Source organism: Electrophorus electricus, unplaced genomic scaffold (genome assembly GCF_041902795.1).
Source record: "Electrophorus electricus isolate QZ-2024a unplaced genomic scaffold, ASM4190279v1 Scaffold41, whole genome shotgun sequence".
Taxonomy (NCBI): Eukaryota; Metazoa; Chordata; class Actinopteri; order Gymnotiformes; family Gymnotidae; genus Electrophorus; species Electrophorus electricus.
In genome coordinates this window covers 377,501-395,484 of record NW_027658704.1, presented here as the reverse complement: position 1 = coordinate 395,484, position 17,984 = coordinate 377,501, and the positions used below count along the sequence as shown (strand labels likewise).

Here is a 17,984-nt window from a genome sequence, read left to right as displayed (position 1 = left end):
AAATAGTGTGTGTGTGTGTGTGTGTGTGTGTGTGTGTGTGTGTGTGTGTGTGTGTGTGTGTGGTGAAGTACACAAGGTTTCCAGAGAAACAGGGCATTACAGACAGAGGTCCTTCATTGACTGGGCAAGCAAAGTGCTTCTAAAGGAGCAGCAACCAGTTTATATTAGGAAAAAGTATGTGTTTTAAATCATAACATTCATTCTCTGTGGTTCTAAAGTTCTGAGAGAGATCAGTTCTTCTTTGAGCTTCCTAAATAGATGGTTATTGATCCCAGAGGGAAAGTCAAATGTCACAGCAGTGTAATAGACAAAGACTAGAGCAAAGTTACCTAATTACAGATATATAAATAAAATAGAAGTGGTATAGATATGATGCAATATCTATAATTTAAAAACTAGCTGTAATAGCTACAACAATAATAAATACAGTACAATGAGATTAAAAATAAAATAGAATGTTCAGTAAGTTGCATAAGTATTATGCAACTACCAAAAAGTGGAAACATGAATAAGTGTGGAGTAAGTCACATTATTATTATGCAGGTGGCTGTGTAAAGATTTATAGAGGCATCCACTGAATAATCACTGATAATGACCAAATTACATCTACCAAAAAAGTTCAGAGAATAATACAATGACCAAGTTAACCCAAAATAAGTACATATCTTTAGGTTGTAAGCTGTAAGAATAGAATGAAGTGCAGCTAATGTGCCAGTGTAAGCTAAGCAGTGAGAGATAGATAGATGTATTGCACGTTTAGATAACGTAGGAGTGCATATGCATAGTGATATTTAGGATGAACAGCTAATGCTATAGAGGTTCAGTGCACAGTAATGATGTCCCAACACAGTGGAAAGGTGTTGTACAGTGTGATTCCTTGTTACAGCGGCGCTGATTGTCTATTGCTGAAGGTACAAGTAGGTCATGGAGGAGGTATAAGGTGTTATTCAAAATAGAGGTGAGTTGGCTAAGAATTGTCCTTTTCTATCACTACTTCAAAGCCATCCAAAGGGCAACCCAAGAATGAGCTTGTAAAATGTATTTGCATCCCTACTTTTGATGTTGCCTCTCCAGCAGACTGCAACATAGAAGACTACTTGCAACAACAGACTGGTAGAAGATTGCTAGCAGCTTGCATACATTAAAGGACTTGAGCTTCCTCAAAAAGTAAAATCTGCTCATCACCTTCCTGTACACAGCCTTTGTGTTGTACTTCCAGTCCACTTTGTTGTAGAGGAGGACACCCAGGTATTTGTAGATGTCTTATAAGCTCAACATCCTGACCCTTGATGGCAGTTGGCCTGGTTGATGGCAATTTGGACCTTTGCCTCTCAGCACTAGGGTCTTGGGTTCGAGTCCCTAGCTGGGTGGAGTTTCCATATTCTCCCTGTGTCTATGTGGGTTTCCTCTGGGGTCTCTGGTTTCCTCCCACAATCCAAAAACATGGAGGCTTGGTTGATTGGATACTCTAAATTGTCCCGTGTGTGTGTCCGTCCAGTGAGGGTTGGTGCTCTGTCCTGGTTTTAACCTTCTCCCCTTTCCCTGCACCCAGTGTAGTTCCCCAAGGGGCTGTGGTTTATGATCGAGAGTATGCTGTGCGCAGATTGGCTGCCGCTTCTCACCGCGTGTGTGTGTGTGTGTGTGTGTGTGTGTGTGTGAGTGTAAAAATAAATGAATAAAGCAGCGATATTTGTAGCGCGACCTTGAGTTTGAGAAACTAATTACTACTACTACTAATAATAATAATAATAAAAACAACAATAGTTGCAGTCCTCTTCCTCTTGAAATAAACCATCATCTTGGTCTTGCAGACATTGAGGAGCGGATGGTCGTCTCATGCTACTTAAAGATGTTCACACTGTCCCTGTATTCTCCTTCCTGGCAGGAACCAGACCTGTACTAGGAATCAGTGGTGTAGAGTATTAAAAGGAAGGGCACTCAGACTGGCAGTTATCCAGCTACACATACTGGGGTCTGCCAGACTCTGTAACCCAGGTGACCATGTACTTGTCCACCTGCATTCTATCCATCTTCTGATCCAGCATGAGAGGTTGAATAGTATTGTTATTATCTGAATGGTAATTTATCTCTTGACGAGCATGTCTGATATTTTTGTCTCATTTGTAAGACATTAGTGGAGGATAAAAAAGGGATGCAGTCAATGCATCATTTTGGAGACTTCTTACAGAAAAGTATGGAAATGTGTAAATATATTTTTTTTAGAGATGGCATGATGCCAGTTTTTCTTGTACTGCTCTAATACCAATAACTTGCCTTTGAATGTCACTTGATATCAATACCAATCGGATTCAATCAGGTTTTTTCATTAAAAACCACCATGGAGCTCTAGCTTAGTTGTTTGGGAGAATTGTTCATGTGAAATGTATTATATGCTTTTTTTTTTTTTTTGCTTTTTTTTTTAACAGATGCATGGATATGACAGATGAAGATAAAAAAATACAATTATAAAGCATATAAGCATTCATTTTTCTTTCTATTGCTTTACAGCCAGTCTCTCTCTTATTGAGATGGTATTTACTGCCTTGATCATCACCTACTTTGTTCTCAGCTGTGTACTTGTACTCAGTCAGCGTGCATGCACACACTCGCACTCTCTCTCTGTGTGTCTGCATGGCTGTCTGCTTAGTACAACTGCCTCACTTCTGAAATTTACATTATAGTTCATCTACATTTTTCTAATTACTGAATGCAATTGTAATTCCACATCAACTTTAATAATAACCATTTAACTTTTCTTATGAATTTCAGTGGTAAATCACTGTTCTACCCACTACACACCTTCCTAAAATGTAAGGCACACCAGGCACTAAGTGAGCAGACAGAAAGAAACTACCAGTACTACTCATGGAGTCTCTCTTCATGATTGTTTTTTGCTGGAATGAATAACCATTGAAGTTGGCTAATTCTCCAGCTTCTTATTCAAAAGTCTACCTTAAAACTCAGCAGGCTAACGGAAAACATTGTTTTACCCTAGGTTTTTTTTCCGATGCATTTTGATTATACTGCAGCCTTAGAGTAATTAACTTCTTCAATTTAGAGAAAGTGAGTACTCTCTTAGTTTGGCTATTATTTCTACTCTATAGCTCTGTTTCTGTCAGGTTTCTGCTGCTCCTTTCCCCGACCCTAAATTTCCTTTACTTCACTGTCAAACTGGAAATGCCATCATTTGTTGTGGGTTTTTTTTGTTTTATTTTGTTTTTTTGTTTTGTTTTTAAAAAAAAACAACGCAAACAGAATAATAAACAAATCACAGTTGGTCACAGATATAGCAGCAAACAGTGCTAAAACGGTATTTTGTCTTGTTTAAATGCTGTCACTATAAGCTGGATAGCTTGTTCCCCACATTGCATGGGTGTGAGAACATGGATATTTGCATTTTTCTGTCTTCTTTTACATGCATTATTGATTTTGCTATCAATTGTTTTCTTTTATTTATTTATCGGACATGTTCCTGGATAGACCCCTAACACCCTACTCTTTTATATTCTCCCATTGCTGGTGGTCCATAAAGAGCTATTTTCTTTGAGTGACTATTGTTCACACTTACCAAGGTGTCGGGGGTCGGGGGAGGCTGCTATCAAATTACCAAGTGTTTTCCAGGAGCAAGCAGAATGATTGGCAGCTGTTTTATCACATAGAGGACACTTAGACAAAAACATATTTGCCTCAGCTGCTTTATTTGTTTGCCCACTACACTATATTGCCAAAAGTATTCGCTCATCTGCCTTCGCACGCATATGAATGTGAGTGACATCCCAATCTTAATGCATAGGGTTTAATATGATGTTGGCCCACCCTTTGCAGCTATAACAGCTTCAACTCTTCTGGGAAGGCTTTCCACAAGGTTTCAGAGTGTGTTTGTGGGAATTTTTGACCATTCCTCCAGAAGCGCATTCGTGAGGTCAGACACTGGTGTTGGACAAGAAGGCCTGGATTGCAGTCTCCACTCTAATTCATCTCAAAGGTGTTCTATCAGCTTGAGGTCAGGACTCTGTGCAGTCCAGTCAAGTTCTTCCACACCAAACTCACTCGTCCATGTCTTTATGGACCTTGCTTTGTGGACTGGTGAGCAGTCATGTTGGAACAGGAAGGGGCTGTTCCCACAAAGTTGGGAGCGTTAAATTGTCCAAAATCTCTTGGTATGCTGAAGCATTAACAGTTCCTGTCACTGGAACTCAGGGGCCAACTCCTGAAAAACAATCCCACACCATTATCCCCCCTCCACCAAACTTTACACTTGGCACAGTGCACTCAGAGAAGTACTGTTCTTATGGCAACCGCCAAACCCAGAATCGTCCATCAGATTGCCAGATGGAGGAGCACGATTCGTCATTCCAGAGAACATGTCTGCACTGCTCTGGATAGATGAATAGATGGCTTGGATGCAGCTTCTCAGCCATGGAAACATATTCCATGACGCTCTCTTTGCACTGTTCTTGAGCTAATTTGAAGGCCACATCAAGTTTGGAGGTCTGTAGCATCTGATTCTGCATAAAGTTAGAGAACTATGCACCTCAGCATCTGCTGACCACGCTCTGTCATTTTACGTGGCCTACCATTTCGTCGCTGAATTGCAGTCATCCCCAGTCACTTTCCCTTTGTTATAATACCACTGACCGTTCACTGTGGAATATTTAGTAGCGAGGGAATTTCAGGACACAAGGTGTAACATGGTGTAACAAGTCCAGTCATATCACGGTACTACACTGGAATTCACTGAGCTCCTGAGAGTGAACCATTCTTTCACAAATGTTTGTAGAAGCAGTCTGCATGCCTAGGTGCTTGGTTTTATACACCTGTGGCCATGCAAGTGGAACCGCTGAATTCAGTGGTTTGGATGGGTGATTGGAATACCTTTTTAGCAATATGGTGTACTTGAGCTAGAGACATGCGCACCATGAAGCATTGTTTTGCGTTCTAATCCAAATAAAGTGTTGCGCCAGCATGTGATGTTGTTTGGCGAAACTGATGCAGTCATTAATATTGTTTTTAGTGAATCACTGGACATCATGGAATGGAAGAGGCTTATTTTAGCTGAAATTTGTGTGTTATGTCCCTCCTCAGAATTTCTTGAGGAATTTACAGCTATCCTTTCTAATCTAGTCACTCTAGTAGAACCAGCTATTATTGTTAGTGATTTAAATATTCACTTTGATAGTGACCAAAACCCACAATATGATCACGTAAGCCACTGCACCTAGATTTATTGTGAATATCCCAGACTTATCATTTAAGTCTAGGATACCCTCAAACCCCACAGAACTTGATGAAATAACTGAATGTTTAGAAACATTATTCTGCTTCACACTTAATGCTGTTGCTCCACTTAAGAATAAAAAAAATTAGGGGCAAAAATTACAACCTTTTTGTATAATGATCACATTCACAATTTAAAACAAAACACTTGAAAAATATAACATAAATGGCGCCACACTAAGCTTGCAGTCTTCCAGCTTGCATGGAAGAAGAGCCTTCTCAAGTATAGAAAAGCACTTATTACCGCTCAAACATCTTATCTCTTGACTCTAGGATTATTTTTGTTATTTTCTATTAGATTTCTTTTTAGTACAATTGGACATCTAACTAGGACTAAAATTGACACCAATGTTCATATTACAACATCACACAGTAGTAATGAGTTCATGAATTTCTATAATGAGAAAATTAAGCACATGACATGGGACAGCTACTTAGAAATCAGAACAACTAAGCCAAAAACGACTAGAATCCTTTACACCTTTCCAAGCGCCAGAACTTACATCTCTGATCCTGTGCTCAAAATCCTGCACTTGCTTACTAGTCACTGCCCACACACTTTCTTAAGGAAATCCTACTTAATGTAATTGAACCTTTACTAAATTTAATAAACTCTTCATTGAACCTAAATCATTCAAATTATCAGTAATCTGAACACTTAACAATAAATCTAACCTCGACCCATGCTACAGGCTGATCCCGAACCTTCCATTGATTTCCAAGATCCTAGAAAAAGCTGTAGCTTAGCAGCTAAAATCATATCTGAATCAGAAGCAAATACATGAAGTCTTTCAGTAAGAGTTTAGGCATAATCACAGAATGGAAACAGAATGGAATTTAAAATCGTTAATGACCTGTTGTTGGCTTCTGTCCAGGGTTATGTCTCTTTGCTTATATTGGTTGAGCTGAGTACAGCATTTGACCCTATAGATCAGAATATTTTACTATATAGACAACAAATCTTGGTGGGATTAGGAGAATAGCCTTTTACTGGTTTGAATCTTATCTAGCTGGTTGCATACCACAAGGTGTCTCAGAAAGATCTGTTCTAGGGCCTTTGTTTTTTTTCTTATATATAACCTACCTCTAGGTGACATTATACATAAATACTGTGGTAGTTTCCACTGCTACGCTGATGATACTCGGCTTTATAGTCTCTCTTTCTGCCGCAGTATACCTACCGCTGATATCAGTGATGTTATTGAGCTTCAACCCGTCTCAGCTGCCATGACTACTCCCTCCACCCCAGCCAACTACCTCTCTGATTCCCTTAATGGACGTTCTCTTGTGGGATGGGTCTCAGGCTCATGCACACCTCAAGACAAGACTAGGACATCTAGAAAATTGGACTAGACATTAATTGCTTTTTTTTTTTTTTCCATTTTATTATTAGTTATTTAATTTTCTCCTAAAATTATTATTACTGTGGCCATAGTAGGATGGGGGCTCCCCCTTGGTTGCTCTCAAGGTTTCGTCTTCATTCTCTAGGGAGTTTTTCCTTGCGACTGTCACCCTTGACTTGCTCAAAGAAGGCTTGGACTTGGACATTTGTAAAGCTGCTTTGTGATATCTGTTGTAAAAAGCACTATATAAATACATTTTTGATTTTGATTTTAGATTTATTGGATCACGTTCCTTAAATTTTTGTAATATACGATCCAGCATTTTTGCTGATATTGGCCCGATTCTGATATGTGATATTGAATCGGTGACATCTCTAATACTTTCATAACTGTGGAAAATCATAACTAAGGAAGTCATAAATTATGCCTTTGTTCATGTTTTACCAGTTCAGAGAGTGGACACACATCTATAAACAGTCTATTGTTAAGACAACCATAAATCCTTTATTACTGACTTATCCTACAAATAAAGCAGTAGCTAATATTATATTTAAAATACTTCAGAATCCTAAAAAGGATGAGGCATCATCCTGGAGGCATCAACCTTGTGAAGTACACAAGGTTTTCAGAGAAAAAGATCTACACTCTTGGAACTTTAGAAACCTGTGGAATGAATGTTAGGGTTTAAACATCTACCTTTTTCGAGTATAAACTGCTTCCTCCTCCTACAGATTCTGAAGCACTCTGCACAGATGATGGATTGCTGTCTGAAACATTTCAGGTTTCTCTGGAAACCTTGTGTATTTCACTTATATTTGACGATGTATAATGATTTCTTTTAAACTCAAATGTAATCCTGTATGAGAGTGTGTGCCTATGGACATGTGTGGTAATGGGCTGTTATCAGGTACCCTGCTGTTCTTTCTTCTCTGTATGTAGACAAATGAGCATTTCAAGTCATTGTTAATGCTGGTTGGGATTGTATTTATTTTTAATTTCTCCTTTTTGTGTTTGTCTGTCTTTCTCAACCTCTCTTAGTGAGTCCAGTATTTGTCAGGCAAGGGCCACGGTAATGATCTACGATGATGCCAATAAGAAATGGATTCCAGCAGGCACAGGCCCCCAGAACTTCAGCAGAGTACAGATCTACCATAACCCCAGCAACAACACCTTCCGAGTGGTGGGACGAAAAATGCAGACTGATCAGCAGGTACAGCAGATTGTATGTGTTATGATCAGCAGGTACAGGAGATGGGTGGGTGTGTCTGTGTGTGTGTGTGGTGTAATCCTTGTGAATGTACACTTGCTGTCTTCTTTTTTTAAACTCCATAATTTATAGTATTTTACACCCTAGTTAATTTCAAGTATTTACTGAAACGATTTTACAACATACAAAGGAAGCAATACAAAATAGTACTCAAAATAGCCTTGAGAAATTCAGTGACTACATTTCAGCTGGAAATCACCTGATGCTGTGATTGATGCTATGTTTATATAGTCATTCAAATTGGCAATAACTAGCTTCAAACAATAGACACTCCTATTTTTGACTAGTATGTGAGAGTGAGGAGTCATTGATCTAAAATAAAAATAAAAAAAAAAAAGCTCACATCATAATCTTAAGGCTTGATGCCTAAATTTTGGTATGCTCAGTAATTCTGAATAATTGCATAGTATATCTGACAGTTACTAGGTCAAAAATCAAATGATTCACTAAATATCAGTGGTACAATTTCAAACTACAACTTGATGTATGTAGTTTGGATTAAAAGAATGAGGTAAAGCTGCTTTCATGGGTATCCCTAACTACAAATAAAGACTATTTTTAAGAATGAATGTTGGCTAGAAACCTTTTAAAAACCTGCATTCCATGGTTAGAAATGGCACTTATATTACCCTATGTGCAGCTAGGATGGGGAAAAAATTTCCTGGTTACCCCCAGGCCCACATAGCCAGTAATCATCCACTACCTTGTAACTTTTGGAAAGGGATTTCAGTGTTTTCCAGGCCACCAGCGTGGTATTAGTAAGGGCTAATCCTCCTCCTCTAGCTGATCTACGAGAGTATCTCATCACATTCACTGACACTTTTGCAGTCTTCACAAAACATAAACAGACTCAGATTTACAGACTTGAGAAAATACTTCAGATCACAATATTTCAGTTCGAGTTAGCGATAGTATTCTTCTGTTGGTAGGATGGTGATGTTGCTCAATAGGTGTTTTTCACGTTCTTTGCCTTTTGAGAGCAGAAAGGTCACTCCAAACCAGTCTGGTAGAATTCCTGGATTCCTGGTAATTGGAGTAAATGCCCTCTCGCAAGGTGTTCGTGGAGAGCATCAAATAGCAGGATCCTTGAAGATGTGAGATAACTAGGCAGATTCTGCAATGTTTCTCCAGAAGAATTTGATGTTCTGCTGAGAAAGTTGTTCTGTACAGGGCTCTGTTTTTGTTTTTTTCTTTATTTTTGAACTGTTTTCTTGGAGCAGTCTGTTCTGAGAGAATTGATCAGACTGTTTTGCATTACCTTCTCAGCCTTTGTGCTTTTGCTTAGAATTCATCTCGAGTATTCTCAAGAGTTCTTAAATCTATGCTGTTAATAACATAGCTCTGCTGTCATGATCTTTTTACTTATTTCCATGTTTCATTGTAGCCTACATGTATTTAGTGTTCTCTTGTAGACCGCTAGCCAAGCAGTATGTTTTTTGTATATATTAATTTTGTAATACTGTTCTATATTTTACTGAGCTTCTGTAGGTTTGATTACCTGCCTGTTCTCTGTTCCCTGTGGTGTTATCTATTAAGGTGTTATCAACCTGTCTGTCATTGCTAGGTTAATTTAGCAATTTAGCACTTATTAACCATGTATTTCCCAGATATTTTAATTCAGACCCAAGACATAAACTTGATGAGAAGGAAAAAGTGGTGAGACTGCATTTTATGTATAGCAATATTTACACAATGACAGATGGATGGTAGTAGTGGAAATTATCAGATAATGGCTAGCCTCATTTGTAAAACAACAAAGGACGAACTGAAGCAAAAATGGCACCATTAGCAAAGAAATCAGATGTTGGTTATACAGCTAAAATAACTTCACAATACAAAGGTACATTGAATTACATTAAAAGGGTATAAACACATTCCACAACAGTAATAATCTTTTGTTAGTGATTTAGCTAGAAAACTGTTAATATAACTTATCTGTTCAGCAAGGAAAAAAAAAAGCAAGCCTGTAGTGCTGGGCAATCTTAAAATGGATTTCAAAACAGAATAATGATTAACAAACCTATTTCCTACTGCACATTGTTTCTTTGAGCTACAAGAAATATTGTCATTTCCTGATAATAGTGCTCCAAAAATCCTGTAACTCCCAATCGGAAATTCAGATTTTTCTGTGAGATCTGATTTCACAAATTTGGAAGTGTTAATAAAAATGGTGTGAAATTAAATGGTTGTAGCTAGAATAGATTGTAATAGTTTATACTCTACACTGGTATTGAATTGTATCTACAATGCCATAAGAATCAATAGGATACCCATAAACCACTTGGATACAAAAGTTAAACAAAAAGGTTCTCCAGAGGGTCTTTTTTTTTTTTTTCCCCCACACCAATGCTGACCAATGACTGCTGTTTCCAACAAGCACAACTTCATGTGGTTAAGTAGGCTAGTAGGAACTTTTAAAGAGGATATGAAGGCATCTTTGTCATGTCGCTCCCCTTCCATGTGCCAGTGATGATTCCTATTATGGAAGCCATTTCCTGGAACCCTGGAACCACTTCCTATGTCAGTTAGGGAATTCTCTTCTGTCCTCTTTCTCCATAACATTGCTCTTACTCCATAACACTCATCTCTCTTTATCTTTTTTCTCCCCACACCTTCTTTTTTCACCCGTTTGTTTTTAATAACATGTATATAAAAAATATATATATATATATATATATATATATATATATATATATATATATATATATATAACTGAGACAGAGAGACAGTGAGAGTGAGAGACTGAGAGAGACGGTGAGAGTGAGGGACTGAGAGAGACGGTGAGAGTGAGGGACTGAGAGAGACGGTGAGAGTGAGGGACTGAGAGAGACGGTGAGAGTGAGGGACTGAGAGAGACGGTGAGAGTGAGGGACTGAGAGAGACGGTGAGGGACTGAGAGAGAGACAGTGAGAGAGACAGTGAGAGACTGAGAGACGGTGAGAGTGAGGGACTGAGAGACGGTGAGAGTGAGGGACAGAGAGACGGTGAGAGTGAGGGACTGAGAGAGACGGTGAGGGACTGAGAGAGAGACAGTGAGAGAGACAGTGAGAGAGACAGTGAGAGAGACAGTGAGAGACTGAGAGACTGTGAGAGAGACAGTGAGAGAGACAGTGAGAGACTGTGAGACAGTGAGAGACTGTGAGACAGTGAGGGACTGAGAGAGACAGTGAGGGACTGAGAGACAGTGAGGGACTGAGAGAGACAGTGAGGGACTGAGAGAGACGGTGAGAGTGAGGGACTGAGAGAGACGGTGAGAGTGAGGGACTGAGAGAGACGGTGAGGGACTGAGAGAGAGACAGTGAGAGAGACAGTGAGAGAGACAGTGAGAGAGACAGTGAGAGACAGTGAGAGAGACAGTGAGGGACTGAGAGAGACAGTGAGGGACTGAGAGAGACAGTGAGACAGTGAGAGACTGAGAGACTGAGAGACTGAGAGAGACAGGGAGAGAGACAGTGAGAGAGACAGTGAGAGAGACAGTGAGAGACTGAGAGACTGTGAGAGAGACAGTGAGAGACAGTGAGAGAGACAGTGAGAGAGACAGTGAGAGACTGTGAGACAGTGAGGGACTGAGAGAGACAGTGAGGGACTGAGAGACAGTGAGACAGTGAGAGACAGTGAGAGACAGTGAGAGACTGAGAGAGACAGGGAGAGAGACAGGGAGAGAGACAGTGAGACAGACAGTGAGAGAGACTGAGAGACAGACAGTGAGAGACTGAGAGAGAGACAGTGAGAGACTGAGAGAGACAGTGAGACAGAGAGACTGAGAGAGACTGAGAGAGACAGTGAGGGACTGAGAGAGACAGTGCGGGACAGACAGTGAGACTGAGAGAGACAGTGAGAGAGACAGTGAGAGACAGAGAGACAGTGAGAGAGACAGTGAGAGAGACAGTGAGAGAGACAGTGAGAGAGACAGTGAGAGACTGAGAGACAGTGAGAGAGACAGTGAGAGACTGAGACAGTGAGAGAGACAGTGAGAGACAGAGAGAGACTGAGAGAGAGACAGTGAGAGACTGAGAGAGACTGAGAGAGAGACAGTGAGAGACTGAGAGAGACTGAGAGAGACAGTGAGACTGAGAGACCGTGAGAGACAGTGACAGTGAGAGAGACAGTGAGAGACAGTGAGAGACTGTGAGAGACTGTGAGAGAGACTGTGAGAGAGACAGTGAGACAGTGAGAGAGACAGTGAGAGACTGAGAGAGACAGTGAGACTGAGACAGTGAGAGAGACAGTGAGAGAGACAGTGAGAGACAGTGAGAGACTGAGAGACAGTGAGAGACAGTGAGAGAGACAGTGAGACTGAGAGAGACAGTGAGAGAGACAGTGAGAGAGACAGTGAGAGAGACAGTGAGAGAGACTGAGAGAGACTGAGAGAGACTGTGAGAGACTGTGAGAGACAGTGAGAGAGACAGTGAGAGGACAGTGACAGTGAGAGACAGTGAGAGACAGTGAGAGACAGTGAGAGACAGAGAGACAGTGAGAGAGACAGTGAGAGAGACAGTGAGAGACTGTGAGAGAAAGAGAGACTGTGAGACAGTGAGAGAGACAGTGAGAGAGACAGTGAGAGACAGTGAGACAGTGAGAGAGACAGTGAGAGACAGTGAGAGAGACAGTGAGAGACAGTGAGACAGTGAGAGAGACAGTGAGAGAGACTGAGAGACAGTGAGAGACTGAGAGAGACAGTGAGAGACTGAGAGACAGTGAGAGAGACAGTGAGAGACTGAGAAAGACTGACAGAGACTGTGAGAGACAGTGAGACAGTGAGAGAGACAGTGAGAGGACAGTGAGACAGTGAGAGAGACAGTGAGAGGACAGTGACAGTGAGAGAGACAGTGAGAGACTGAGAGAGACTGAGAGAGACAGTGAGACTGAGACAGTGAGAGAGACAGTGAGAGACTGAGAGACAGTGAGAGAGACAGTGAGAGACTGAGACAGTGAGAGACTGAGACAGTGAGAGAGACAGTGAGAGAGACAGTGAGAGAGACAGTGAGAGACTGAGAGAGACAGTGAGAGACAGACTGAGAGAGACAGTGAGAGAGACAGTGAGATACTGAGAGACTGAGAGAGACAGTGAGAGAGAGTGAGAGACTGAGAGAGACAGTGAGAGACTGTGAGAGAGACAGTGAGAGACATTGAGAGAGACAGTGAGAGACTGAGAGACAGTGAGAGAGACAGTGAGAGAGACAGTGTGAGAGACAGTGAGAGAGACAGTGTGAGAGACAGTGAGACTGAGACAGTGAGAGAGACAGAGACTGAGAGAGAGACTGTGAGAGAGACTGTGAGAGAGACTGTGAGAGAGACTGTGAGAGAGACTGTGAGAGAGACTGAGAGAGACTGAGAGAGAGACAGTGAGAGAGACAGTGAGAGACTGATTGACTGAGAGACAGTGAGAGAGACAGTGAGAGACTGAGAGAGACTGTGAGACTGTGAGAGAGACTGTGAGAGAGACTGTGAGAGAGACTGTGAGAGAGACTGTGAGAGACAGTGAGAGACAGAGAGAGACTGTGAGAGAGACTGTGAGACTGAGAGAGACTGTGAGAGACTGAGAGACTGAGAGAGACAGTGAGAGACACTGAGAGACAGTGAGAGAGACTGTGAGAGAGACTGTGAGAGAGACAGTGAGAGAGACTGTGAGAGAAACAGTGAGAGAAACAGTGAGAGAGACAGTGAGACAGTGAGAGAGACAGTGAGAGACAGAGAGACAGTGAGAGAGACAGTGAGAGACTGAGAGAGACTGAGAGACTGAGAGAGACAGTGAGACTGTGAGAGACTGAGAGACTGTGAGAGACAGTGAGACTGTGAGAGACTGAGAGACTGTGAGAGACAGTGAGACTGTGAGAGACAGTGAGACTGTGAGAGACTGAGAGACTGTGAGAGACAGAGAGACAGTGAGGGAGGGAGACAGTGACGGTGAGTGAGTGACACAGTGAGTGATACAGACACAGTGAGGGAGGGAGAGACAGTGACAGTGAGGGAGGGAGAGACAGTGACAGAGTGAGTGACAGACAGACACAGTGAGAGAGACAGACACAGTGAGAGAGACACAGTGAGGGAGAGAGACACAGTGAGGGAGAGAGACACAGTGAGGGAGAGAGACACAGTGAGGGAGAGAGACACAGTGAGGGAGAGAGACACAGTGAGGGAGAGTGACACAGTGAGGGAGAGAGCGAGCGAGACAGCGAGAGAGAGAGACAGTGAGACAGCGAGAGATAGAGACAGTGACGGTGAGTGAGTGACACAGTGAGTGAGTGATAGACAGACACAGAGAGAGAGAGAGACTGAGAGGGAGAGACAGTGAGGGAGGGAGAGACAGTGACAGTGAGTGAGTGACACAGACACAGTGAGAGAGACAGAGAGACTGAGAGAGACACAGTGAGGGAGAGAGACACAGTGAGAGAGGGAGACAGTGAGGGAGAGACAGATACACAGTGAGACAGTGAGATTGAGAGAGACAGTGAGGGAGAGAGAGACAGTGAGGGAGAGAGAGACAGTGAGGGAGAGAGAGACAGTGAGGGAGAGAGAGACAGTGAGGGAGAGAGACAGTGAGGGAGAGAGAGACAGTGAGGGAGACAGAGAGAGACAGATGGTGAGAGAGAGACAGATGGTGAGAGAGAGACAGATGGTGAGAGAGACAGATGGTGAGAGAGACAGATGGTGAGAGAGAGACAGACGGAGGGAGAGAGACAGACGGACAGAGGGTGAGGGAGAGAGACAGACAGACAGACAGAGGGTGAGGGAGAGAGACAGTGACAGTGAGTGAGTGACACAGTGAGTGACAGTGAGTGAGAGAGACAGTGAGGGAGAGAGAGACAGTGAGGGAGAGAGAGAGACAGACAGACAGAGGGTGAGGGAGAGAGAGACAGACAGACAGAGGGTGAGGGAGAGAGAGACAGACAGACAGAGGGTGAGGGAGAGAGACAGACAGACAGACAGAGGGTGAGGGAGAGAGACAGACAGACAGACAGAGGGTGAGGGAGACGGACAGACAGAGGGTGAGGGAGACGGACAGACAGAGGGTGAGGGAGACGGACAGACAGAGGGTGAGGGAGACGGACAGACAGAGGGTGAGGGAGACGGACAGACAGAGGGTGAGGGAGACGGACAGACAGAGGGTGAGGGAGACGGACAGACAGAGGGTGAGGGAGACGGACAGACAGAGGGTGAGGGAGAGGGACAGACAGAGGGTGAGGGAGAGGGACAGACAGAGGGTGAGGGAGAGAGAGGGAGACGGACAGAGAGAGGGAGACGGACAGAGAGAGGGAGACGGACAGAGAGAGAGAGACGGACAGAGAGACAGAGAGAGAGAGAGACGGACAGAGAGACAGAGAGAGAGAGAGACGAACAGAGAGACAGAAAGAGAGAGAGACGGACAGAGAGACAGAGAGAGACAGACAGACGGAGTGAGAGAGAAAGAGACAGACAGACGGAGTGAGAGAGAAAGACAGAGAGAGAGAGAGAAAGACACAGAGAGAGAGAAAAAGACAAAGAGAGAGACAGAGAGAGACATACAGAGAGAGACAGAGAGACACACAGAGAGACACAGACAGAGAGAGACACACACAGAGAGAGACACACACAGAGAGACAAAGGGAGAGAGAGAGCGAGACAGACAGAAAGAGAGAGATAGAGAGAGACAGACAGAGAGTGAGACAGAGAGAGACAGACAGAGAGTGAGACAGAGAGAGACAGACTGAGACAGAGAGAGAGACAGACTGAGACAGAGAGAGACACAGACTGAGACAGAGAGAGAGACACAGACTGAGACAGAGAGAGACACAGACTGAGACAGAGACACATACTGAGACAGAGCGAGACACAGGCTGAGACAGAGCGTGAGACAGACAGAGAAAGAGAGACACAGACTGAGACAGAGAGAGAGATGGACAGACAGAGAGACGGACAGACAGAGAGAGAGAGACGGACAGACAGAGAGAGAGAGACGGACAGACAGAGAGAGAGAGACGGACAGACAGAGAGAGAGAGACGGACAGACAGAGAGAGAGACGGACAGACAGAGAGAGAGAGACACACGGACAGACAGAGAGACAGACACACAGAGAGACACAGACAGGGAGAGAGAGAGACGGACAGACAGAGACAGACGGACAGAGAGAGAGACAGACGGACGGACAGAGAGAGAGAGACGGACGGACAGAGAGAGAGAGAGACGGACGGACAGAGAGAGAGAGAGACGGACGGACAGAGAGAGAGAGAGAGACGGACGGACAGAGAGAGAGAGAGAGACGGACGGACGGACAGAGAGAGAGAGAGACGGACGGACAGAGAGAGAGACGGACGGACAGAGAGAGAGAGGGACGGACGGACAGAGAGAGAGACAGAGACGGACGGACAGAGAGAGAGACAGAGACGGACGGACAGAGAGAGAGAGAGACGGACGGACAGAGAGAGAGAGACGGACGGACAGAGAGAGAGAGGGACGGACGGACAGAGAGAGAGAGGGAAGGACGGACAGAGAGAGAGAGGGACGGACGGACAGAGAGAGAGACAGAGACGGACGGACAGAGAGAGAGACAGGGACGGACGGACAGAGAGAGAGAGAGACGGACGGACAGAGAGAGAGAGAGAGACGGACGGACAGAGAGAGAGAGAGAGACGGACGGACGGACAGAGAGAGAGAGAGACGGACGGACAGAGAGAGAGACGGACGGACAGAGAGAGAGAGGGACGGACGGACAGAGAGAGAGACAGAGACGGACGGACAGAGAGAGAGACAGAGACGGACGGACAGAGAGAGAGAGAGACGGACGGACAGAGAGAGAGAGACGGACGGACAGAGAGAGAGAGGGACGGACGGACAGAGAGAGAGAGGGAAGGACGGACAGAGAGAGAGAGGGACGGACGGACAGAGAGAGAGACAGGGACGGACGGACAGAGAGAGAGACAGGGACGGACGGACAGAGAGAGAGACAGGGACGTACGGACAGAGAGAGAGAGAGACGGACGGACAGAGAGAGAGGGACGGACGGACAGAGAGAGAGACAGGGACGGACGGACAGAGAGAGAGAGAGACGGACGGACAGAGAGAGAGAGACGGACGGACAGAGAGAGAGAGACGGACGGACAGAGAGAGAGAGGGACGGACGGACAGAGAGAGAGAGGGACGGACGGACAGAGAGAGAGAGGGACGGACGGACAGAGAGAGAGAGGGACGGACGGACAGAGAGAGAGAGAGAGAGAGACACGGACGGACAGAGAGAGAGACACGGACGGACGGAGAGAGAGAGAGAGAGACGGACGGAGAGTGAGACAGAGAGAGACACAGACTGAGACAGAGAGAGACACAGACTGAGACAGAGAGAGACACAGACTGAGACAGAGACACATACTGAGACAGAGCGAGACACAGGCTGAGACAGAGCGTGAGACAGACAGAGCGTGAGACAGACAGAGCGTGAGACAGACAGAGAGTGAGACAGACAGACAGAGAGTGAGACAGACAGAGAGAGAGAGAGAGAGACGGACAGAGAGAGAGAGAGACGGACAGAGAGAGAGAGAGACGGACAGACAGAGAGAGAGAGACGGACGGACAGACAGAGAGACAGACACACAGAGAGACACAGACAGGGAGAGAGAGAGACGGACAGACAGAGACAGACGGACAGAGAGAGACAGAGACGGACAGAGAGAGAGACAGAGACGGACGGACAGAGAGAGAGACAGAGACGGACGGACAGAGAGAGAGAGAGACGGACGGACAGAGAGAGAGAGAGACACGGACGGACAGAGAGAGAGAGTGACGGACGGACAGAGAGAGAGACAGAGATGGACGGACAGAGAGAGAGAGAGAGAGACGGACGGACAGAGAGAGAGAGACGGACGGACAGAGAGAGAGAGGGACGGACGGACAGAGAGAGAGAGGGACGGACGGACAGAGAGAGAGAGGGACGGACGGACAGAGAGAGAGAGGGACGGACGGACAGAGAGAGAGAGGGACGGACGGACAGAGAGAGAGAGAGAGACGGACGGACAGAGAGAGAGAGAGAGAGACGGACGGACAGAGAGAGAGAGAGAGAGACGGACGGACAGAGAGAGAGAGAGAGAGACGGACGGACAGAGAGAGAGAGAGAGAGACGGACGGA

At 44.6% G+C, this 17,984-nt stretch overlaps 1 protein-coding gene across 3 annotated transcripts in view; it reads left to right on the top strand.

The window, feature by feature from the left end:
- Positions 1 to 17,984, top strand: part of vaspb (vasodilator stimulated phosphoprotein b) — a 59,746-nt gene that overhangs the window by 17,243 nt on the left and 24,519 nt on the right. For all 3 annotated transcript variants that reach the window (XM_081709410.1, XM_035525729.2, XM_081709409.1), the window contains exon 2: positions 7,659 to 7,830. In XM_081709410.1, coding sequence (XP_081565536.1) covers positions 7,659 to 7,830 — 172 coding nt within the window. The remainder of the gene's footprint in view (positions 1 to 7,658; positions 7,831 to 17,984) is intronic.